The sequence below is a fragment of the Lagopus muta genome, chromosome 5, assembly GCF_023343835.1.
Source record: "Lagopus muta isolate bLagMut1 chromosome 5, bLagMut1 primary, whole genome shotgun sequence".
Classification (NCBI taxonomy): domain Eukaryota; kingdom Metazoa; phylum Chordata; class Aves; order Galliformes; family Phasianidae; genus Lagopus; species Lagopus muta.
This window is the reverse complement of record NC_064437.1, coordinates 47,930,437-47,955,897: the sequence shown is the minus strand read 5'-3', so window position 1 is coordinate 47,955,897 and position 25,461 is coordinate 47,930,437. Positions and strand designations below refer to the sequence as shown.

General features: G+C 42.8%; 1 protein-coding gene and 1 long non-coding RNA gene across 4 annotated transcripts in view; both read left to right on the top strand.

Moving 5' to 3' along the window:
- The first annotated feature begins 4,452 nt into the window (after nt 1-4,452).
- On the top strand, nt 4,453-11,194 carry LOC125693426 (uncharacterized). The gene is made up of 3 exons (XR_007377096.1): nt 4,453-4,607; nt 8,846-8,899; nt 9,406-11,194. It is a non-coding gene; the product is annotated as an uncharacterized LOC125693426 (long non-coding RNA).
- Nucleotides 11,195-13,307: 2,113 nt separating this feature from the next.
- Nucleotides 13,308-25,461, top strand: part of LOC125693414 (cytochrome P450 2H1-like) — an 85,325-nt gene continuing 73,171 nt past the window's right edge. For 2 of the 3 annotated variants that reach the window (XM_048945368.1, XM_048945366.1), the window contains exons 1-2: nt 24,396-24,621; nt 25,269-25,431. In XM_048945368.1, coding sequence (XP_048801325.1) covers nt 24,445-24,621; nt 25,269-25,431 — 340 coding nt within the window. In that variant the 5' untranslated portion in view covers nt 24,396-24,444. Of the gene's footprint in view, nt 13,528-24,395; nt 24,622-25,268; nt 25,432-25,461 lie in introns of those variants that run through there. The other variant, XM_048945363.1, reaches the window with a different exon arrangement.

Genomic DNA, 25,461 nt, shown 5'->3' with positions numbered 1-25,461 from the left:
AGATTAAAGGTCATTTTTCTTCTCTCTGAAAACAGAGATGGACATTTTAGTAAGGGCTATTCACAGCAGTAATAGGGAGATACTAGTTATCTGTGAGCTTTTTGCTTTTCCTGTAAGCAAGGGAGATGAAGGTGGAGCTTCACACCAGAGTTTCTAGGGGAAACGGACATAAGCTGCAGCATAGGAAGTTTTGAATGAATGTGTGTAAGAACTTCTTTACGGTGAGGGTGACGGAGCACTGGAACAGGCTGCCCAGGGGGGTGGTGGAGTCTCCTTCTCTGGAGATGTTCAAGACCTGCCTGGACGCCTACCTGTGCGACATGCTGTAGGGAACCTGCTTTGGCAGGGGGGTTGGACTCGATGATCTCTGGAGGACCCTTCCAACCCCCACAATCCTGTGATTCTGTGTGATTCTGTGATTTGTTTTTCTCTAACTATCTGACTTTCACAGTCAACTGAGAACTAGGCTATAGCCTGTCCTTTCCTAGAGGTTCACCTGGCCAAGGCTGAAGGTCAGTCCATGATCATACCATGATGAGCTCTTTCTGCAGATGATGGAAACATTACTGGGTAATTCCACTCTTATTAATTCCCATTTTAATCTAGAGCAATTCTTCTGAGGTCAAGAGAAGTTCTGCAGCGTGGTAGAGCAAAGAATACTTTCTGCATACAGAGATTTTCTTGACACATTAGCTGCTGCCAGGATTTGTCGCCTCTTGACCTGAGATCCCACTCAGTTCCTCTAGGCAGACTGAGGAATGAGACTGTTACCTTTGCAGACTTGCTGATGCTTTGCACTCCTCCCGTGAGAAGTGTAGTTGTAGCCATGTGAAGCATGTCATGGTAATGGCTATGTGGTACACTTCTGTGCATTTTCAGGAGCTGAGCAGCAGTGTAGAGCTAACATTCACTGAGGGATCATAAAAAGTGTTTGACAGTGCATTTAGCGACAGCAGGGACTGAATGAGCTGCAAGGAAGTGAATGAAGAAGTATACTGAAGGACTGTTTTTTAGGAAAAGGATTGCAAGCTCTGAGTCAGAGACTTTGTCCCTCTTTGTGTCATTTGCAAGGTGGAACCGTGGTGAAGCACTGCTGCAGGACTAGATGTGATTGCTGTACTACTGCTTGTGGCATCTGGGAGGGTGTGCTTCTGAAATCCTGTCATTTAGGGGTGAGATAGCATCCCCATTGCGCCTCACTGAACGCATCTTCCTGACTCAGCTCTGTTGCCCCTGCTTGCAGGACTGCAGGCTCTGCCCAGCCTGGGAACCTCTGCACAGTGCATCTGAATGCAAAGTGGGCAAACCATTTGTTCTTGGAGCAAAATGGAGCATCTTGCCATACACTCCTTGGGGAGTAGGAAGCTCCTGAGAGGAATATGTAGAGCAGCAGAGCTTGGCTTCGTGATAACTTGTTAGCAAGTATTTGCCCTTTGATGACACTTCTTCATTTTCTCATGTCACCCTTTTGCAGATCTCCAAGCCTCTCCATGACAATCTGCACTCCCTAGTAGAAGCTGCTGCACATCTTGGCATGGATGACAACAAAGTTCTCACTTGCCTGGAGCGAGTGCTTCTGCCATGACGTATCTTCATTCTAGGAGGGTCATACACTGCGACCTGCAGTGCAGTTACATTTACATTGGCTCTGGTCAGTTATCCAGAGGTATTTGCGTTTTCTACTGTTTCTGTCTTATTTCTGATTATTCCCTAACTTCTTTTCCTGCTTCTCCTTGGCCCACTTCTGCCTTTAAACACAATTCAATTCCATCCACGTAGACCCTTGCCCAAAATGAGCTCTCAGCAAATCAGCAAGAAAGTATGCTGAGATGGATGTTAAGAAGCACAGCACCATAGTCACAGATGGTTTCTCACATTTTAATGATGCACTTTTTGTTTTAAAAAAAAAAGTCTTAGTGTTTCCTTAATGAAATGCTAATACAATGAAAAAGATCAACCCAGACAATGATTTATCATAAGCCAAGGCAAGTTTCCAAAACAGAGGTGCCTAATTATTTTCTGGAGATGCTCAGCTCTGTCCTGTGAGATACACTGTATAAAAAGCTTGTATTTACTAACTTCTGAAAGGTTAATTTAGACAAATGCCATGGCCAGGTAAATGCATATTATTCATCCTTGAACCAAGAAGCATTGGTGCCGATTGCTGTTGATGAAATACAGATGATCTGTCTAGCACTTCCCTCACTGTTGTGATTACTGAATTCTTTCTGCTCATCCTAAAGAGGGGATAAATGCTGTAAACTTAAATTCACCCTCTCTCCTTTTTCTTTTGAAAGATGGTGGCAAAAGTTGGTCGCTGTGGAAGCGTGGTCTGTCTGCCCCATCCAGGGGCAGAGCCTGAGCCTTATGTGTACAAAGCTATGCCAGCTGACTCAGCCAAATGGTAAGCACATTGTTATGTTTTATTTCCCCTCGTTTTTCTATCCATTTTTCCACTATAAACTCTGACCCATGTACCCACAGCTTTAGCACCAGCTTGTCCTTACATGGAAAATGGGGAAAATTATGAGTGTTTTCTTTAAAAGGTGTGTTTTCCATTTTCTATGTTGTACCTGTCCTAACAGCAAAGCTTAGTTCTCTCATAGTTCAGAGAAACTATCTTGTTGCTTTTTGTTAAGCAGAAAATGTGGAAAAAAATTTGAATATTCTCAGGAATCCGAATGTATGTCTATAAAATGCTGCTGTGCCTTGTGCCCCATTTCTCTTCAGTGCCTTAGCCCTTTTTTGGGGCTAAGGCATTTGTCCATACGGCTGCCCCAGAGGTGAGAAATTATGGGTTCTATTCCAGAGCATCAGATGTCTTTAGTTTTGGGATCGTGATGTGGGAAGCTTTAATGGCACATTTGAGCTACGTACACATGTTCAAGCCACTGAAACCTTTCCACTTGTTGAACAGCAAGGAAGTAAGGATGGTAGGGGAATTTTGAGAGGCAATTCAGCCTCTTTGTAACTCAAGCATTGCTAGGGATGGTTAGACCCATTCTCTGTTTCTTCTTTTTCACGTGTGAAAAGAAAAACTCCCTCACCCCTAGTACAGATGTTGTCATTTGTCAATAGATCATTATTTTCTCCATAATTCAGTAAATAGTCTGAAAACCGTTCCACCATGCATGTAGTGTAGGCCCTGTAATGTCAGTCATAAGATTACCTTCTTAGACAGAAAATTGTATTTTACATATAATCTTTTCTTCTCTTCCTCTTCATTTTCCTATATGAGAGCTGTACTCAGGCTTCATGAGAACCTTCCTCCTTCCCTGCTCATGCATTTAGCCCAGTTTTCTGGGCAGGAGACCTACCTGATGGTACTGTGGCTCTACATCCATTGGTTTTTTGGCACCCTCACCCCTTTTTTCACCACAATGACTTTTCAACCTGTTGGCTGAGTGTGGTGGCTGAGTACAGCTCTCAATGCTGTTAAATTTCTGCAAAGTTTTTTGAAAATACATTTCATCTGCAGATGAAAGAAATTGATTATTGCCCTCAGTAATAAAAGGCTGCAGTATAAACTCAAGCACATTGCTAAAGGATTTACCCAACAGCTACACAAAACCTCTTCTTGAGGAGTTATTTGTTCCTATTAACTTCAATTAACACATAAAAATTACTCTTCGTTATGCAATTATGCAATGCAGCGTGAGCTATTCTCTTTATTGACAGCATGATCATGGTGGGGCCAAACTGTCCATCCAGGCACCAGTTTTCAGAAAGTGAACATAACATTGTTTTTGTTATCTGGATAAATGAGAACAGATTCTAAAATTCACGGAGTCAAGAGATTTCAGCTTCCCAAAGTTCTCCAAATTGACTGAGTGCATCAAATTCTGTTGGAATAACAACCCCACCAGGAGACCAGCATTTTCTGCCATACATGAAGTGATCACACAGGAAAAACAAGCAATCAGGTAATAATATTCACTTGAACCTTTTTTTTTTTTTTCCTCAACCTTGTAACTGGATGTTCAGTTTCACTGATGAGTAATTAGTAATATCCACAAGGGCTGCTCCTACTCAAGGGAAGGCTCACAGCCTTGAAAACATCCAACTTTTGCTAGAACAGTTGTGTTGCTAAAGATCTAATCGATATGGGAGAAGAAGGCTAGGAGAAAAGGGGAGACACTTTTATGCAAATATCCTCCTGTACTTCAACAAGAACTGCGTGGGTAGGTGTGTTAGAACCATCTAGAGAGTCCTTTGTGTCTAACAGACCCAAAACTCTTCTGAACTATACATGATGGAAGAACGATAAATGGGCCAGCACAGAGCTGTGCATTTCCATGTTGACTGCTTGTAGTAGAGCAGGCTTATGGTCTCTCAGACACTACTGTGCTGTCTCACAAAATTCAGTGTTAGAGGAGGGGAGCAGCATGTGCCTTACTTTCAGATACTTTGGTATATGTATGGGAACTGCTGAGTCACAGCCTGAACCTCTGATTGATCACCTGAGGTGAGCAATGAGTCAGCCAGAGGAGCACAGGCAAGCCTGGCTCCACTCCTCCTAGACCTATTTAAGGGCTGGCTACCAATAGGGAAAGATCTCTTCTGGAGATTGCCTCTGCTGCTATTCTGTGAGTGAGCCCAGGATAGGGGTAAGCTTTCTATTTATTCTCTTTTGTTATCATAGTCTGCTTTGCCTAACTCTCTTGTTTAGTTTGTGATTATGCTATCCTAATATTCTTTGATTATACAGCTATAGATCTTGGTGGAGTGGGCCGGGGGGGGGTTAGATCTGTGCTGACCAATCTGCACATCTCTAGAGCCTACACGTACACTATAGAATCACTAAGGTTGGAAAAGATCTCTAAGATCATCTAGTCCATCAACTCATCTCCACCAGGCCCACTAACCCACATCCCTTAGTGCTACATCTACACGTTTCTGAACGCCTTCAGAGACAGTGACATCACCATCTCCCTTAGCTGCCTGTTCCAATGCAGTATCACTTTATGAGAAGATTTTTTTTTTTTTTTTCCTAATATCTAACCTGAACCTCCCTGGAGCAATGCTAGGCCATTACCTCTCATCCTGTCACTATTCACCTCAGAGAAGAGGCTGAACTCCACCTCACTACAACTTCCTTTCATGTGGCTGTAGAGAGTGACAAGACTAACCCTGAACCTCCTCTTTTCCAGACTGATAAATCCTAGATAAATCCTTGGGTGAAGGATTCTGAAGTAATCTGCCCAAAACTTGTTCCAAATTCCTGATGGGAGGAAGAAGAGCAGAATGGGATTTGTTCATGTATCAACAACATAATAATGTTAATACATAATAAGGTTAATACTTCACTGCCAGAGGTGTTGTTGTGAAACCACTTCTTTTGATGCATTTGCCTTCACCAAATTCCCCAAGGCATAGAGATATGCCCTCTGCTTCCTAATAAGTTCATATTGTTTCTTTTTTAGTCTATGTACAAATAATGTAAAGAGATACAGAAAAACAGGTGCCTGCCTTCTTCACCTGCAGACTCATCAGTTGCTGTAGAGAGGGAAGATTCTAACTTTCATTGGACAAAGCCAACTTAGCCAGTATGGGAAAATCTCCAGTAGAGATGTTTCTTTCTGAAGGTGCAGGGCCAGCCAGGTCACCCAGCAGCAGGATGCAGGCGTCACTTTTTCTCTCCGAGGAACTCAGAGGCTACCATTCTTGCAGCTGTGTCCAATAGCACTGACACAGAGGACTATGACTCTGTCTACTACAGGAGCAATGCCTCAGATGAGGATTCCTGCAGCCACATTTACAATGTAGTTGCAGAGTCTGACCTTGATCTCCAGCAGTGCACTGCTGACATGTTGGACCTTCCTGATCTCCCACGTATCCAGAAGAGGATGCTGTTTATTTCTCCAAGCAAGACAGATGGGGGCAGATGGTCAATGAGTTTGAGACAAAAAGAGGAATAGAGAGGAGTCCAGCCCCTGTTAAGGGGACTGGATTGTATGGTGATAATGGCATTAGCCTGGAACTAAAAAAACAAACACGGGGAAAGCACAAAGTTGGATGCCTGCAAACCCCAGCATGGCCAGAACAGCCAGTAGAGGGCAATGGGATCTCATAACACACGGAGCATCCTATCCCCACGATCCCTCGTGGGACGGAAAAGTAATGGGGCGGGCTCCTTCTTGCCTCCTCCTGTTTTGCTCAGAAATGAACAGACTAGTGGAGCAGCAGTTGTTTATCTTTCAGAATAACACAATATTCGTTAATATTGGTTAATATTGGTAGCCTTTCAGTGAGCTGGTTAATGATGATATTATTTCTAAACACTGTTCCAAACTAGCTCTCTGCCAAGGAGAATGCATTAGTGGCAGGCAGTAGCCTGCCAACTCCATAAACTACCTCTTTGATCATGCTGCAAGGACTTTGCTTTTGCTAAGCAATAATTTAATTAAAAACAATTTTACCACACTTTTGATGTTAGAGGACATGGACTTTAGAATAAAGCTGGGTGGTTTTGTTTACTGAAACACCACTGTGATAACACACAGTGTTTGTTTGCTTTCCAAAACTTACTTGATTTGGATGAAAATAGGAAAACAAAACAAACAAATGGGAAAAACAAACAAACAAAAAACAAACAAACAAAAAAAAACAACACAGATTACCTTCTGCTGGAGCTACAGTTCTTTCACTTCCTTCCTCTCAGCTCTTTGTAAGGTGGCTTCGTGGCCCTTCTCTATGGATGTAATCGCACCGCATGTGGCTGGTTGGGTAATACAACACTGTGCTACCAGTGAGGTATATGAGGTGCTCTGGGAGGAAAGAGACTGCAGAGCACCTGAGAACTCTGTAGATCTGCAGACTGCTGGAAGTGTTTATTTTCTTTTAAGAGGGGAAAAATTTTGTATTGTCCTTGTGTATTGACACCTGTCACTAGGGCTTCTTATTTACAGTTTTGGTTTAGGTGGGAAGTGTGTTTGGAGTCTTTAGGGAACTAAAAGGAAAATACTCTGGCAGTGATTTTATTTATTTATTTATTTCCTGATGTGGACCATTGGCTGTGAGTGTATGACTTTGTCTACTCCTCCTTAGAGTTGACTTCCAGCAGTACTGTTCTGCTGCCCGATGGCAAAATGAAATGAGAACAGAATGGCTAAGTTCTGACTGATATAGTCATTTCATGCCAACTTGGTTTTGACTTTTCCTTTGGAACTAAAATTTGAAAATAAATGGAAAGAAGTGAGAGAAGAAGCAGACAAGGAAAGGAATTTGTTTTCTTTGTGTCGTCCCCCCCCCTTTTTTTTTTTTTTTTTTTTTTTTTTTAAACTAAAATTTTGCTTAATCTGGCACAGCCATAAATAGTGTATCAGACTATTCCTTACACACAGACAGGGTGAGCATTGAATTAAATGAAGACTAAACATCCAGGGCACCAGTAGCTGAAAAATTCCTGTACATATCAGTAGAAACTGGAATGAAAAGAAAAAAAAAAGAACTGGCTAAAGCAAGCAATTTAAAATCCATTTTAAATTCATATACTGTGGTTATAAAGTAATCCAGAAAACTGTATTTCTTTATATGCTTGCTTTATCTCATTTAAGTAAGTTTGTTCTTTACTCCCAATTACTCCTTATTATTAATCAACCAAGCTTTATTTTCTTTCATTGCAGGAACACCTCAGAAATGCCTCCTTGACCCTTGTATAGCCTTGCCTTCCAGCAGTACAGTGTAGGTGGGACAATTATGGCATGAGCCACAATGGCATAAGTATGAATCTAGTTAAGGCATTGAGTCAAGGGCATGGGGAAACGATGCAGTCTTAGAAAAACAAACACTTTATGATGTAAAACAAGGGTGGTGATGCTACTTTTCTTAACCCTCACTTAACTCGCAGGCGCTGTCAAGCACACTTGGATGAAATAAGCAACAATAGTTCTTCCTTAAAAACTGTAGTCTAAGATTTCAATGTACTTTGCACCAAAAGGTACAATGAAAAAGCTACGCAGAATTTCTGTTGTTGGATCCTCTCGGCCAATGCCTGGATGAACTGAGTTCATTAAGAAACCTTTAACCAACTCATCTGAACTGATAAATCAAATATCTTTCTTGCCCAGTCCTTATCAGAAAGGCTGTACCATATGCCTGGTTAGCTTCTTGTTTATATCTTGTTTTGTTGGATCATTTGACCTATTGAAAACTAACAGGAGACAGTGTACTGTGCCACTGTGGATCACTGTATATCTTTTTCCTTAGCACTAACTACAAGGAGACTCATCTGAAATTCATAAGGCAGCAGTACATAACCAGATTTTGTTGTTATTGTTATGTAATTGTTATTGACTTTTTTGTTGTTGTTGTTGTTGAAAGGCCATGTTTTTCATACCTCTCGAGTGTGGAAAAGAAATCATAGCAGATTCCTTCTCTTCCACTATTCCACATGAGCTTTAGACAGAGCACATAGCACACCCATCACATTTGAGAGAGCACGTGTTTGATATGACCACTTCCAAAAGGGATGATATGTATGGTTAATGATGATGGCTAGAGAAGGAGCTGAACCACCACTCCCTCTTAGAAGAGGTGAGAACTGCAACAAAAGTCTTTTTCTTGGGGTCATTTACCCAGTGGTGTCTTGCATGAAACGTAGTGGTGAGGAACTTTAAAGAGCTTGTTGTATGCTATAGCTTTGGGGTAAAGTGAGAGAATCAAGACCCAAATTATGACAGTTGCCACAGAAGAGAACAGGTCAATCAGTGTAATGAATTAAATGAAACTGAAATATAATCATAAGCTTAAAACATCTCACTTCAGCATGAAACATGCTTGCTTTAACTGTGTGAACATTGGCTTTGGTTCATTCATAAATTCATATTTTTTCTTACCTTCCAAGCCACTGCTGCTAATGTCCCACCAGAAGATCCTTGTTTGTCCATCTCCTAATGCAGTGAGTTCATGCAAGTTCTTGTTCCTCATGGGATGCGGGTCATGAACTATGGGGCTGTGACAGCTGGCCAGTTCCTGTCAGAGCATTTCATAACAGTCATAGCAGTCCCAGTCTGGCATAATTTGCAGAAAACTCATGCCAGAAAGCTCCAAGGTTCTCCATTTCCTTCTATCACCATGCAGTTGGCATAACCCCTTAGGAAATGACTTGGGGTCATCAGCCAAGGGAACTAATTGAGCTCCCTGACACCTATGTCTCTGTCTTTGTATCCAGTGGTCCCACTGCTTACTCACTGCTTACCTTCTTGCAGTGGATCCCCCATACCACCCTGAGCTCTCTGCACTTTTCTTTGATGAGTTCTATATTAGACACGCTTCCTTCATTTCCTTCCAGTTCCTTCCACAGTCTTTCTTTCTCAAGTTATTCTACATTTTCTTGCCTACAATTTAGAGTTGGGAAATGTGATTTGCACTTTTACTGTATTTGCTCTATTTTGCCGTGGTTAGGATAAATCCCATCTGATGGATACAAACGCCTGAAAAAATGAAGTGAAAATCCCTGTGGTTTCTGCAGTATCCTCCAATCAAAAACTGAAGATTTCCAAAGAACTAGAAAATATGTAAATCTGTCTGAGGGATCTTGTATGGAATTTTAGGCGGATGAGGAGAATTGCTGGTGCTGTGTTCTTCTGCATTCTGCATCACACTTTGGGCTACTTGCTGAAGAAACTGTAATGTCCCAGCTTTCTAACAATTGATGGGAAGATGATGTCAGCACAGTAAAGGACAGCCTTCCTGCTACAACCTTCCTATACAGGCTATGCAATTTGATGGCATCACTTTTTAGTGCTGTGTAGTTTCCCTGATTTCTTCCTTTGTCTTCCCAACTCCCTCTGCAATGTCTGTGATTCTGTCTCTGACAGGACTGAAAATGTAGTGAAGGTACATATTATAGTACCTAGTGTTCATAACTATTCCCTTTTTTCTTCATGTTTGAAATGCATTACATTTAATCTGTTTTCTATATTGTAGTAGTAAACTGATATCTGATAGCCTAACAAAAGGTTCTGCTACTAAATGATTGCTGAGCTTCTCTGAGACTTTGTCAATTGCTGAGTTTGTCCATCAACATCTTTCTTATTGATATGCACTGTTTTCAAACCATGCAAGCTTAACAGCTTGCTGTCCCAATTCCTGACTTGCTGCCTGACTTGGGGAAGGGCCTCTTCTCACTTAATGCTGACTGTAATTTAGAGCTAAATTTTGTTCAAAGATGATCAGCAACAGGAACAACAGAGTGTTTTACTGCTGAGGTCACTGTACTGATCACACAACAGGTGATAAGGCCTGAACTTCCTTGCCCTTTCAGAGACCAAACGAGGACGTAGCAATCTGTTATATGTTCTAAATGACTGAAGAGCAGAAGTCACGTCACTGGCTTGGTCCTGAATCAATTTGGTTGTGTTTTGGGTCCTGTGAGTTCAGAAACCTCATGTGCTAGCTGGTCAAATGGCATTTCTGAAGTCACCTGAAAAATAATAACAAGGTTTGTTACTTATCTTGAGTCCTACCAGCACAGCATGTTACAAGTAGGCATGTTTTGTAAATTGTTGAATGCTGAACCTATTGAATCTTATTACCTCTGGTGATGGCAAAGCCTTTGTCTTTTAATGGCTTAAGTTGACAGTGTGATTTTCTGCAAGGAGCTAAAAAGAATCCTACCTGAAAATGATAAGATTTTAGCAGCAGATGTAATTCACAGCAGAATGAACACGATGCTTTCCACAGGCTAATCTGCAAAATGAAAACGTTCAATTAGGTAATACATTTTGATGTATGGACATGGGAGCCTGAGGATGGGTGCACAACATCATGACAACAGTCAAGTTGGATCAGGATCCTGTCTAACATTGGCTGAAAATGAGGTCCCAAGAGTAGCAGCAATGCAGCCATGGAGGAATTGTTTCTTGATTGCTCTCCAGCATCCAGAAATTCCTGGGCATTTTTGAGTACCCTCAATGGATTTTTCTGACATGGCTTTGCCCAATTACTTCTGAATACATATAAACTTAGTATCTACATCCTGGCTAACAGTGTTCTGCAGCTCATGATCTGTAAATAACTGTGTCCCTTTCCCTGAATAAATGATACCAGTTGCTGTTTTAGCATTTTCTGATACCACGCAGATGGCCATAAAGCTGTGGGAAGTTGTCTAGAGGGCAGCCATTGCTCAGGCAATGCTGGCTGTTGGTTGGTGGTGATGTGTGGAATCAAACACTATAACCAGAATAATCATAAAGCAGGTATGTTTACTCAATGTTGGATGCATCCTTATGCTGGATGAGGGGGGGGGGGGGGGTATTCCCTCCAAGTCTGTATGCCAGATGGCAAGAAAGGCACATATTTAAAGAACAAGTTGCTTGCATATGCATTAGATGTCTAAGAAAAGGTTGGGTTATTACAGTGAGTCCCCAGAATGACTGACATTTTTCCCTGCCCCAAGTCTTAGTTCTTTTGCACATGCGTGGTATCTCTCAGTGGTTGTCTGGTGGTCTTTTCTGATGAAGAACAGATGTCTCTCTTGCTGTGTACTCTCTGACCTGGGTCAAGTTGGAGGATGCTGACTTAGCTCTAGCTGGTTGTCTTATTGGCTACAACTCCGTCCACAAATCCTCTGCTTCTTTGTTAATGTATGGCTTTACTGTCCTACCCTGTTGCCTTGCACTGCAGATATAGGATAGCTAACAATGTTATTTGGAGAAACAGGAGACTCACTGTCTGTACTGACTGTCTAAGTCTGCAGAAAAGCATTTATTACTGGCAGCTAAAACCTGCCTTAGAAAGGACAGATCTGTAGCTGCTGATACAGTACCCCATGAAGGCACATAACTTCTAACTAAACTTATTTTCCTTAATTCAGAAGGGGATGAGATCTTGTGTTGCTGACAGCTGTGGGTTGGCAGGCAGTTGTATTATCACTGTACATCAGTCAGCAGGTGAAAAATAATTGCATTGCGCCTACATATAGTTATCACTGCACTTCTGTTTCCATTTTCCTCTTCTGTCTTGGTAAATAGTTTTGATGTCAACCCACAAGTCCTGTTCAGTTTCCAGTACACTTCCTCATCCACTTGGGGGGAGGGAGCAAACATCTGTGTGGTGTTCAGCTACCTGATGGGTTAAATGATGCTTGGCTTTTTGTTATTTATTGGGCCTCCTACTTAGTATATAGACCCCTTAATATCCAGCCTGCAGCTGACGAAAAAATAACAAGCAAAAAGTTTGGCATAGTTTTCTCTTTCCTGAGATTGATCTGCCAGAAAGCAAAGGAATGCCTTCCAGAGGTGCTGGTAAACATTCAGATTCGCCTTTAATACAGTCACTTGCTTTTGTGTATCCCTATAGGGGCTGCCCCAAAAGTAGTCGGAGCAGGAGCTGCTGCAGCACAATCCTGATGCATGTCTCTTTCCTCACTGAAGCACATCAGACACACAGTTGTGTCTTAACATTTGAATCTCAGAAATTGGATCTTTTTTCAAGTTTTTTGTTGTACGTATGGAATTGTTAATCTGTGAAAAAAATGATCCTCATTCCTGTGAAATCCATCACATTTCTCATGCTATGCTTGGATGAATATATTCTGAAGTTGTAAATGTTTGTATCTGGATAGAAAATTGAGGAAGAAGAGTGGGAAGTGTAGCATTTCATGTAAGTTTTCCAGTTATATTAACTAGTAATTATTAATAAAACAATTCTGTCATTCCCTGATTAGAATGCCATTAACTTTCATGGATCTTCACATCTTTAGAAAGTTTCTTGAAACATCACACACTGAACGAGACACAGGAACTACAGAGCTCTATCCTTTTTCAATAACTAGAGATATCCTCATGCAAATGCTATGGACAATATGGAGTGCCTACAACACATTGTGACAAATGGAGTTAATTTCCCAAAAATCTGCATGCTTGGCCTCAGAACAATGTCACTGAACCATTCCAGAAGTGAAGGAGAAATACCTAAGAAAATTGCAAAGATTCCCTTTTCATATTCACAGCTACCTTCACTGTGCACATCTGTTTGAGGGGTCAGCAAGAATTATTCTAGGCATAAGGCAACAGCAAGAGTTCAAGCATACATTCAGCAGATGAGCTCTAGTATTTCTGCATTTTGAGATCATTTGGCAGCATTAGATTATTATTGGTACCACATGGATGATTACCCAAAGGAGCACAAGCTCTATGTGTTAAAAAAAGTCAGAGTTAACAATGAGTTCATCCCTCGTTTGCTCATTCTAATCTTGAGCAGATTAATAAGTAATCAGCAGGAACAGGGAGGTGATATTGGCTGATTTAATCCACGTGCTTTTCTTCTACAGCTTATAAATAACCTCCAGTTTGCAGGTCCCAGTTCAAACTCATCTGACAATTTGCATCCCTTCCTCAGCCTGCCATGGAGTTCTTCGGATGGCCAACAATCCTCTTGCTGGCCTGCATCTCATGCCTTCTCATTGCTGCATGGAGAAGTTCATCACAAAGAGGGAAGGAGCCTCCTGGTCCCACGCCAATCCCCATAATTGGAAATGTTTTTCAGCTGAACCCATGGAACTTGATGGAAAGCTTCAAGGAGGTAAGAATGTCTCTTTCTTTCCTGCATTGCCTCTAGGACAAAGCCCAGTCCAGACAGTCTCAGCTTAATTCACAGCTTCTGCATGTTTGCTTTTGATGTATTACGCTGCCAATTGCAATAACCATACTGGTGTTGACACTGCATTGGCCTCACACCAGTACTGCAGTATACTGTAGATTTCTAGACAAGGTCCTGATGCATTCACCATATCCACCACAACCCCTTTGTGCAAGTCTCTTCACTGCTCTGGCAAAAGAGCACAGCCCTGATTTATGGAGGACCTTTGCTCTATTTGGTTGCCTCAGCTCCCCGGCAATTAGGTATAATCTCTTGGGAGGGGAATTTGTGAGTGCAAGGGCCAAACAAAGGAGTTTGAAGGCGAACGGCACCGTCTGTTCCCTCCCATGGATACTGTCATGCATCTGTCAAAAAAAAACAAGCCTGTGCTACAGTGCCTGTAAGAGAATAGGTGGAGTGAGTTTGGCTGTGGAGCCTGATCCTGAGGGTACTGTGATGGGATGTTGGTAGATGGATGGGAAAGGGCTGAGGAATGAATTGCTTTCCAGAGATCTTACTCTCCAGGTGAAGACCTGCAAACTTAATTTCCCATGATTCACATGCACAAGTAGACTGTGTTCCTTGTGTTCTTCCTTCCTACAGCTCAGCAAAAAGTACGGCTCTATCTTCACAATACATCTAGGCCCCAAAAAGGTTGTGGTGCTCTATGGCTACGATGTCGTGAAAGAAGCCCTAATAGATAATGGAGACGCCTTCAGTGGGAGAGGAGTACTGCCTATAATTCAAAAACTCTTCAAAAACAAAGGTACTTCCCAGTAACACTGTCATACAGAACTAATCGTGTCCTTGGTACAGGAATGCACCTGTAAGGGCAGTGGAGGAGCGACTGGTGGACTTCAAGTACTACATTTACACATATAAATGAGGAATAATGTATTAAAAGCCCAACTCAGTCCTTGGACCTAGCAGTACGTGGAGAACTGTTTAAGGTCCTAGGCTGGCTCCAGGGAGTTCCTTTCAATTTTCAGCACCTTCAAATTCTGGCTAAAATTTGGTTGACAAAAGGTGCCGCCAAGATATTGCTGTTATTCTTCCATTCCTGAAAATACTGCCCAAGGCCCTACAGCACAGGTGCCATCAAGTGGAAATTCCAGAATACAACACTGACAAGCAAACAAAGGCTGTCCTAGTTAAGGGTCATACTCTATATGAGGCCCTGGGCTCATTCACCACAACAGTTCCCACTAGACTGTTCCTCCAGGCAAATGGTTATTCCATGGTATTATTTTTTATTTCCTCAATGTATTCGGTGATGATACAATGCATAAAGCATTAGGGAATTTTGGAATTTATGTTAGCCATCTGCTTGTGGCCAAGTTGACTTTAGTACCAGTGGTGCCTTTTTATTGACATGCCAGTGTCATTTCCCTTATTCTGGAAATAAACAATGGTGCCTTGGTCAGATTGGTCAATTTGTCACCTCCAGAACTGCAGGAATGTTAGGGTGTGGGGCACATAGCAATTGTGGTAGGTATTTATTCCAGAAAGGGATGTGGTGGGCAGAAAACTTACTTCCTGATGGAGGTTTGTTGTTTTTTCTTGTAACAGGCATTGTGACCAGCAATGGGGAGACCTGGAGACAACTGCGAAGATTCGCCCTCACCACCCTGCGTGATTTTGGAATGGGCAAGAAGGGCATTGAGGAGCGAATCCAGGAGGAAGCTCGTTTTCTGGTGGAGAGGATCAGGAACACACATGGTAGGACACTGATGTGCATCTGCTGGGAAACCTTGCAGACCTGCAATGAGACTGTAACAAAATTCGGTCTGGATTCACAGATAAAAATCCCTGCTGTGAATCTGAGAAAACATGCTCTTTTCATTTCTGCACTGATTCTGCACTGTATGTGCCTCACCGTACAGCCAACAAGGAGTCATGGGCAAGGCACAGAAGGGCTGGCTCCAGAGCTGCATGGAAGAGGCTGATCCATAACATTACCATTAGCTGTTCTCTCTTTTTTCCCTTCAGGATTCCATACCTTCCCATCTTGATGATTCTTATCTTCCGAACTTGAGATATACCTTACTGCGGTCTCTGGGCTCAACTTTCCTGTCTTTCATGGATCTAATCTCACTTTTCCTCACGCTTGCATCATAGTTATTTCCTTAGAATATTCTGTAGCCATGCTGTCAAAACTCTACTTTTGATCACAGGTATCTGAAGTTTCTTTGGGTTTTCATGGTTTTCTTCAGGCAGTCTCTAATAAACAGTCTGTCCTGCTGCAAGACCTGTGTCAGATGAAGGGGAAACAAGTCACTCAGACTTGCTGTAGAAAGAACAGGGCAAAACAGGGACTTAGAGAATTCAGACAGGAAAATCAGTTATGTACAAGTAGAGAATATCCAATTGGATAAACCTCTCACTATCTTCTTTAAAGACTGCACAAATCTGGGTCTCAAGTGAATGCAAAACTTCCTTGGAGTTATAAGGGGAGGAGATGATGACTAAAGTACTGAAAGCAAGTTACCTTTCTGTTGTTGCTGTTGCAGAGAAACCTTTCAACCCTGGTAAATTCTTAACCCATGCTGTTTCCAACATCATCTGCTCCATTGTATTTGGGGATCGGTTTGACTATGAGGACAAGAAGTTTCTCAATTTAATTGAGATGCTGGAAGGAAATGAAAAGTACCAGGACAAAATACAAACACAGGTTTTGCAATTTCATTTCATTAATAAATGAATTAATGGTTTAGGTTATTAGTGTTATATTCATTTGTGTTACTCATTTAACATTGGTATGCTACTTCATTTTATGGAAATCTCATTGTACTTCCAGAGCAGAACAGAACTGCTAAAGCGGTTCAAGTGAAGTCGCTCCTTGAGTATAGTGAAACCATGATGCAGAAGAGTCTACTTCTTCTCATAGTAACATTCAGGGGAAAAAATGACTGCAAGCACATCAACCAAAATATGCTTTTCCTTCTTTTTACTATTACAGCTCTACAATTTCTTCCCAACCATCCTGGATTCTTTACCTGGGCCTCATAAAGCAATAATAAAAAACGTTGATAACGTTGATGACTTCATTACAGAAAACATAAGAGAACACCAGGAATCTTTTGATCCCAGCTGCCCTCGAGATTTTATTGATGCTTTTATCAACAAAATGCAACAGGTAATGTAAGAGTGAGCGAGTGAGAGCTCTTTGGATGATGGGAATATCAGCATTTGAATCCTTGCTTTGCCTCCCAGCTGTAGCAGCACACAATTTTTGTGTGCTTTGGCAAATACAGAGGGAATTTTGCTTTTCTTGGCACCTTCATTCTCCCCCCTCCATTTCCCTTTGAAAGACTTGTAAGCACAGTGCTAACAGTGGCATACAGCACTAGCCAAAGCTGGGAAAACTGTTGACCAACCTCACCAAGGGAATTCCACACACTTCCCATGTTATCTCAAGAGTCATATAAGAACTGTTATCCTGATGTCCTGGGGAAGGTTGTATTTTTGAAAAGATATCAGGAGAGTAATAAGCATACGGCATAGGCACAAGGCGTCCTTTGTAGAAAAGCTTCTTACTGTTTTCACGCAAAGAATCCTGACAAATTTCCCTCCAGGAGAAAGCCAACTCTATTTTCACTGTTGAGTCCTTGACCAGAACCACACTTGACTTGTTCCTTGCGGGAACTGGGACAACCAGCACCACACTGAGATACGGACTCCTGATTCTCCAGAAATACCCAGAGATTGAGGGTAAGAGGAAAGGGAATATTTACTTGAAGATATATCATAGGCCATGGGTTCAAAGCGGACAGTTTGTGTCACTACCACTGGTGGCAACAGTCCCTAATAGCAGAGATGTCCATCAGTCTTAGCTTTACTTCCAGCAGAGAGCCATCATTACCAAGTATGTTCCTGTGTTCTTGGGAGGGTGATAAGAAAGCCTTGCTGCAACTGTGAGGAAAGGCTTTGGGAAACATCCATTCAATTTACTTATTCCCCAACAGAGAAAATTCACAAGGAGATTGACCGTGTGGTGGGCCGAGACCGAAGCCCCTGCATGGCAGACAGGAGCCAGATGCCATACACAGATGCTGTGATCCATGAAATCCAGAGATTCATTGATTTCATTCCCCTTAACGTTCCACGTGCTGTGACCAAGGACACCAAGCTCAGAGACTATTTCATACCCAAGGTCTGTTGCTGGGAACATCCATAAGCCCCTGCTGTGCTATATTAATTATGCTTTACTTAAACTACATACACACTGGAGAGCAATACGGAATCAGCATTATCTGATTTCTGAGAGGGAGTTGTCCTTCTCTGGTGATGCTATGCACTGAGTTGTACAATGTTGTAGCCTTCCTTTCATGATCCAGTCTTTTCCTGCTATTTGCTTCCAATACAAACAGTTATACTGTTGTTACTCTATGAACTGCAACTATGAGGAAAGGTAGCTAGCTGGCTCCTAGATATGAATGGCTGCTGTGAAAAAAAGCTTTCTAGATGTCCCCAGCACTCCACCACTGGCAATTTTGGCATTTACACCAGCTTTTCACATGGCATTTCAACACTTAATTCCGGCAGACAATGAAGCTTACTGGGATCACACAGCAGTCACCAAAGCAGGGCTTTTCATGTATTCAGCCCTGGGGACTGATCCATGGGGCTTCACTTGGGCATGTCTCCACTTAACTTTCTCCTCTCTATGCTTATTCAGGACACCATGATCTTCCCTTTGCTGTCTCCCATCCTGCACGACTCCAAGGAATTTCCTAATCCAGAAAAATTTGACCCGGAACATTTCCTGAATGCAAATGGTACCTTCAGAAAGAGTGACTACTTCTTGCCATTTTCCACAGGTAAAGAGCTCTTTCTATGTCAGGACCTAGACTATCCTCTCCCAGAACCTCTGCAGACATTTCAGTGGCTCTGTCATCCCGGTCTGAACAGTGATGTCTGCAGATCTGCTGGTCACTTCTGGGCAGCTAAGCTCTACCCCATATACTACAGTTTCAGTTTACCTCCTTTTCTTAACAAGCACCAGAGCTCCTCTCATGCATCCTCCAAGAAAAGATCCATGCCACTTCTCTCTCCTAGCCAGCCATAAAGCAGCAACAGAACACGAGAAACTGAAACCTTCAAATTGCATTGGCCCACCCAGTACTCTCACACTGTTCTGAACACTGAGACCTCAGTTTAATTCAATTCCCTCCACCAGAAGGATGCAGTGCTGCATGCCCACTCTGAGACGTCGGAACTCTCACGGCAGAGGGGTTAAAATAAGTTACCAGCAAAAGTACTCTACCATCATCTCCTGTTCTCCTCATTCTTTCCTTGCAGGAAAACGCATCTGTGCAGGAGAAGGTCTGGCCCGGATGGAGATATTCTTATTTTTAACATCCATCCTGCAGAACTTTACTCTGAAGCCCGTTGTAGATCGCAAGGATGTTGACATTTCTCCCATAATCACCACACTGACAAATGCACCCCGACCTTATGAGATCTCATTTATTCCACGTTAGACAAGTGAAGACAGTTGTCTAGCCACCTCCAACATCAGAACTCTTCTTGAACGACAGTCATTGCCCACCCTGATGTGACTGAGACACTCAGATAACTTCCTAAATTCTTTACAGACAGATGATTTATGCTTTTCTATGTGATCCTGGAAGGACATGCTCCAGCAGAAAACAATCCTCCACAAAGCTTAGACTCCCACACGCTGTCCAAAATAGGTACACGCCTTGACTACTTCTTTTCACTCATTTAGAAGAAATGCATTCTGGCTTTAAGACACCATCTAGAAAACCTCCGCTCTCACTAACCATGTGGGAACTGGCTGGACTGCACTTACTGGGCCTGTCAGAATTAAAAGTACAATTAAGCACTGCTCATTGAGAGAAAAGAGCATGAAATAATGCTGGCATCTCCACGAATGCGGCTTGAATCTTCCCGTTACTTTTTTGAAGTATGTAAGAATCACTGAGGAAACTTGACGAGCTTCAGGTAAAGGGTTTCTATGAGCTAACAAAGAGATGTAGGACTGGCAGTTCCCAGATTGATCACGTTCTCTGCAGTGTATAGCTTACTGTAATTGCAGTGACAGAGCTGAGTCTGAGCTATGTGGAATAATACAGCACTTGAAATGTCACCACAGAGGCATTAATGAATGTGTAGGTAAGCAGCCAAATGTTCATTTCTTTCGCTGTGTTAATAGCCTTGAAATACCACGAGTTATTTGTTTGGTGCTACAAAAGTTCGAAGCAAATATATATCACAGATTGACAGACAAACAAATAAAGAAAATACATGAAAAATATCATCTATCTTGTTAGAATTTGTAACCTGGACCAACTGTTAGAAGTCTACCTGTCAAAAAGGGGAAAAAGAAAAGGGATTTTGTCTGAAAGACAAAAAAAGAAGGGAAAGCTTATTGTGCTTCGTTCAACTTTGCCATGGCTAAGTGGCTTGGGAGGCAACCTGCCTGTTCCAGACACTTTCCTCCATGCGGAACAGACAAGAAGGCAGCCTGTGCCAAGCAGCAAAAGGGAGGAGAAAAAAAAAAAAAAAAAAAAAAAGAAGCTGTAGCTCCCAAAGACTCCACCATCATACAGAGAAGCACCAAAGCCGTGCCCTACCAGTCTCACCTGGCATCTCACTGTGCCGTGGTACAAGCAGCAGTGCAAGTGCAACCAATGGCTGCTTGCATTTCCACTGAATTCACCTTAACAAACACAAAGTGGTATTAGCACTTCCTGAGAGATTAAGGGTCAGATGTTTTGTCACCTGCTAAACTGGAAAACATTGCTGAAAACAATAACAGGCAATTAGTCTATCTCTCCATGCAGCCATAATGCTCTTTCTCTGTGCCTGCTCACGCTCAGTGCTGTCAAGGCTCTTACTTCTGGTGGGACAGTACACAGAAAATTGTAACTTATTTGCAGAACTATTTACAGAGGCCGGGCTACTTGACTTCCCATGGCAGATTTGACACAAAGCCTTGTCACTTAGCAACACAAAGAGTGGCTTTAACCTTGATTAATTCATTCTTTGCCCTGTTGCTATTAATTCCCAGATACATCTCACAGAACTTAAGAACGTCTGGAAGGATAAAGAGTTGCTAGGGAGCTGGAAAGCATCTTTGGAAGCGTCAGCCAGTTGGCCAAGTGGTAACAGAGGACAGAACCAGCAGGGTTCAGGCCCACTAAAGAGGTCCCTGAGTTTCTTGTCCATGAAACACCCCAAGAAACAAACAAAAAAGCCACTTGAGCTGTTTCCCCTAGCAGGGCAGCTGCACTTGCCTGAGCCACCATTCTAAGTTAATATGACATTAATCAGTAAACGGCAGATGTGTTCCAGCATGACTGAGACACTCCCAAGTTGGGCACTTGAGCATAATGAATGCAGAGGCAGCAGCAAAAAACAAAACTGTAGGCTCTGCTACAACAAAAGAGGCCTTCAGGAAAGCAAAGGCACTAACAGTCACTGCTGTAGACACTTCCTTCTAAGGCAAAGAAGAAGAGAGTCTGAGATCTGAAAGAAACACAGTTTAACTCCTCCCAGAAAAAGATAGGAACAGCACACTTGCCTTAAAGCCACCATTCCCATCCAAGTGTAAAGTGTGCAATCAACAAACATACAAATAGCAGAGCATGGACAAGCCAGTACATCTTAGGTTGTATAACTAGAGGGATTACCATGGTGGAAACAGATAATAAAAAAAAAAAAAAGGGAAACTCAGCCGTGTCCTTGGCTTGCAGGAAAAAAAAACTCCAAAGGGAGCAATCTCCAGAAAGGGATCCCTCCCCAGGGGCAGTCGGCCTTAAATGGGGTCTAGGTGAGGTGCAGCCAGGCTCCAACCCTTCCAGTCACACAGCTGAACTGCCTTCACCTGTGCTCCCAGGGCTGACTCAGTGCTCGCCTCAGGTGGTCAATCAGAGGTTCAGGCTGTGATTCAGCAGGTCCCATACACCAAGAAATGGACTGAGCTGGAGCTGGAGCTGGAGCTGGATTTGTCTCAGTGCAGGGAATACAGACAGCAGCATCCTACGTAGTAAACATACAGAATGGGTATCCAAGTAGCTGAAATTAAGTTGTCAAAACCTAGGCATGAAGTCTGCATTGCACTTACCTGATTTCTTCAAATGTAACTTGTTCACTGCAGGAACCTCTGTTCCCTACTGCCGTTTGGCCTTCACTTCTCCATGACAGTGCATACTCAGATACCTGAGATTAACAAACACAAAGACCCTGCATTAGAGGGTGGAGGCTTCCACCTTTTTCAGTGTTGGGCCTATCCAATAACTTTGCATGAGACAGCTTTCCTAAATTCCCTACTGATGTCATCTCAAAGCTCAGGTTATTTCAGCCTTAATCAAGGCTCTGCGTATTAAGACAGAAATCACTGACTGTCAGCAAATGCTTATCACCAGATTTGGTATCCGTTGCTTTGTTTCCTGGACGTGATACCAATATCTCCACCTCCCATGTTAGTTAAGCACATACATTCATCTTGTATTAACTATTAAAAAATAATGGCTGCATGCACAGCTTTGAGCCAAGCCGAAGTAGTTTCCATCAGAAGGCTTCTCAAGCTCTAATCTTTTGGGACTCTAATTTAAACTCACTGATTTCCTGCAAATTCTGAAAGAGGAAAAGAGAGAGTTGCTTCTGAGCCTCTTCCAGCAGGCCTGAACTTCAAGGCCTGAACACAATCACTTACAGAAAATTTGGAGCAGATTGAATGGAGGAGGTACAGTCTGAGCGGGACATCTGTGGTTGTAGCACGGGAGACATTCAGTGGCACAAATGAGTAGAAGTGACGAAGCTCCTGTATGACAGAATTTGTGTTGTGCACCTGGTTCCAATCAGCTGCACAGGGCCTTTCTGAGGTTTTATATTGTCAGTTGCACATCATCATTTCTCTTGAACGTATGCACTGTTGGCAAAGCACGCACACTTGTCACCTTACTGTCCCAGCTCCTGACTTGCTGCCTGGCTTGGGGAAGGGCCTCTTCTCATTTAATGCTGACTACACTTTAAAGCTAAGCTCTATTCAAAGACGATCACCAACAGGAACAACAACACAGTGGTTTACTGCTAGGGTCACTGCACAAGCCACACCAAGGCTGATACTACATTAACTTCCTTGCACTTTCCAAGATCAAGCCAGGGTGTAACAGTGTGCTGCACATTCCAATTGACTGAAGAGCAGAAGTCACGTCACTGGCTTGATCCTGCATCAACTGAGTTGTGTTTTGGGTCCTGTGAGTTCAAACACAAATATTTAACCAAATCTTTTGTGCTGGCTGGTCAAATGGCATTTCTACAATCACCTGAAAGATAACAACAAGGTCTTTTTCTTATCTCGAGCCCTACCAGCATAGCATGTTACAAGTATGCATGTTTTGTAAATCATTGAATGCTGAATTTTTCATGGATCTTAATACACCTGGTCATAGCAAAGTCTTTGTCTTGTAAGGCAGACACTGACACTGTGCATTTTGGAGTGAGACCTTGTGTTGCTCCTGGCTGTCAGCCGGCAGCAAGTTGTATTCTCGCTGTACATTGGTCAGCAAGAGGAGAGTAATTACACTGAGCCTGTACATACAGTTATCACTGCACTTTTGTTTCCATTTTCCTCTTCTGTCTCAGGAAATAGTTTTGATCTCAACCCACAACTCCTGTTCTTTCCAGTTCCCTCCCTCATCCCACCCGGGGGGAAGAAGCAAACGTTTGTGTGGTGTTCAGCTGCCTGATGGGTCAAACCACAACAGGTTATTTTCGTTTTTTGGTACTCTTGGACCTCTTAGGTGGTGTAGAGGCCCACTTAACATCCAGTTTCCTCTTCTATGTGCTTGATCTGCCAGAAGGCAGAAGAATGCCTTCCAGAGGTGCTGGCGCACTTGCAGGTTTCCCTCCAGTACAGTCTCTTGCTTTTCTGTGTCCTTGCATAGAGGCTGCCCCAAAAGTCGTCGGAGCAGGGGCTGCTGCTGCAGCACACTCCTGACACACGTCTCATTCCTCACTAAAGCATATCAAACACACAGTCTTGTCTCAGAATTTGTATGCCAGAAACTAGATCTGGATACTATGTTACGTGTGAGGAAGAGTAGTCAGAAGTGTAATACATCACCTATGCTTTTCTGTTCTCTTAAATAACTACTACTAATAAAACCTCTCATTCTGTTACACCCTGATCAGAATCCCATTAACTTTCATGGATCTTCACATCTTCTCTGGATATTCAGAAAGTTTCTTGACCCATCACACATCGAAGGAGAGCACAGGCTGCCACAGGGCTCTGTGCTTTGTGGATAACCTTTCAAATCTTCCAGCAAATGCTATGGGTACTGTGCACTGCGTAAAAGAGATCAGGGAAAATGCAGTTTTTTCCCTGGAAATCTGCATGCGTGACCTCAGACCAATGTTCTCACTCCGTTCGAGAAGTGAAGGTGAAATACCTATAAAACACTTGTGAAGATGCCCCTATTTCATCCACAGCTCCCTCCACTCTGCACACATGTTGGAGAAGCAGCCAGAAATCACCCTAGGCATAAGGACAAGAGCAAGCATACATTCAGCAGATGGGCTCTACTATTTCTGCATTTTGAGATCATTTGGCAGCATTAGATTATTATTGGTACCACATGGATGATTAACAAAAGGAACACAAGCTGTATGTGTTAAAAAAGTCAGAGTTAACAATGTGTTCATCCCTAATTTGCTCATTCTAATCTTGAGCAGATTAATAAGTAATCTGCTGTTTCAGCAGGAACAGGGAGGTGATATTGGCTGATTTAATCCACGTGCTTTTCTTCTACAGCTTATAAATAACCTCCAGTTTGCAGGTCCCAGTTCAAACTCATCTGACAATTTGCATCCCTTCCTCAGCCTGCCATGGAGTTCTTCGGATGGCCAACAATCCTCTTGCTGGCCTGCATCTCATGCCTTCTCATTGCTGCATGGAGAAGTTCATCACAAAGAGGGAAGGAGCCTCCTGGTCCCACGCCAATCCCCATAATTGGAAATGTTTTTCAGCTGAACCCATGGAACTTGATGGAAAGCTTCAAGGAGGTAAGAATGTCTCTTTCTTTCCTGCATTGCCTCTAGGACAAAGCCCAGTCCAGACAGTCTCAGCTTAATTCACAGCTTCTGCATGTTTGCTTTTGATGTATTACGCTGCCAATTGCAATAACCATACTGGTGTTGACACTGCATTGGCCTCACACCAGTACTGCAGTATACCGTAGATTTCTAGACAAGGTCCTGATGCATTCACCATATCCACCACAACCCCTTTGTGCAAATCTCTTCACTGCTCTGGCAAAAGAGCACAGCCCTGATTTATGGAGGACCTTTGCTCTATTTGGTTGCCTCAGCTCCCCCGGCAAATAGGTATAATCTCCTGGGAGGGGAATTTGTGAGTGCAAGGGCCAAACAAAGGAGTTTGAAGGCGAACGGCGCCGTCTGTTCCCTCCCATGGATACTGTCATGCATCAGTCAAAAAAAAAAAAAAAAAAAGCCTGTGCTACTGTTTCTATTTTGCTTTGGATCCTGATCCTGAGGGTACTGTGATGGGATGGTGGTAGATGGATGGGAAAGGGCTGAGGAATGAATTGCTTTCCAGAGATCTTGTTCACCAGGTGAAGACCTGCAAACTTAATTTCCCATGATTCACATGCACAAGTAGACTGTGTTCCTTGTGTTCTTCCTTCCTACAGCTCAGCAAAAAGTACGGCCCCATCTTCACAATACATCTAGGCCCCAAAAAGGTTGTGGTGCTCTATGGCTACGATGTCGTGAAAGAAGCCCTAATTGATAATGGAGACACCTTCAGTGGGAGAGGAGTACTGCCTATGCTTGAAAAACTCTTCAAGGGCATAGGTACTTCCGTGGTACTATTGCCATACAGAA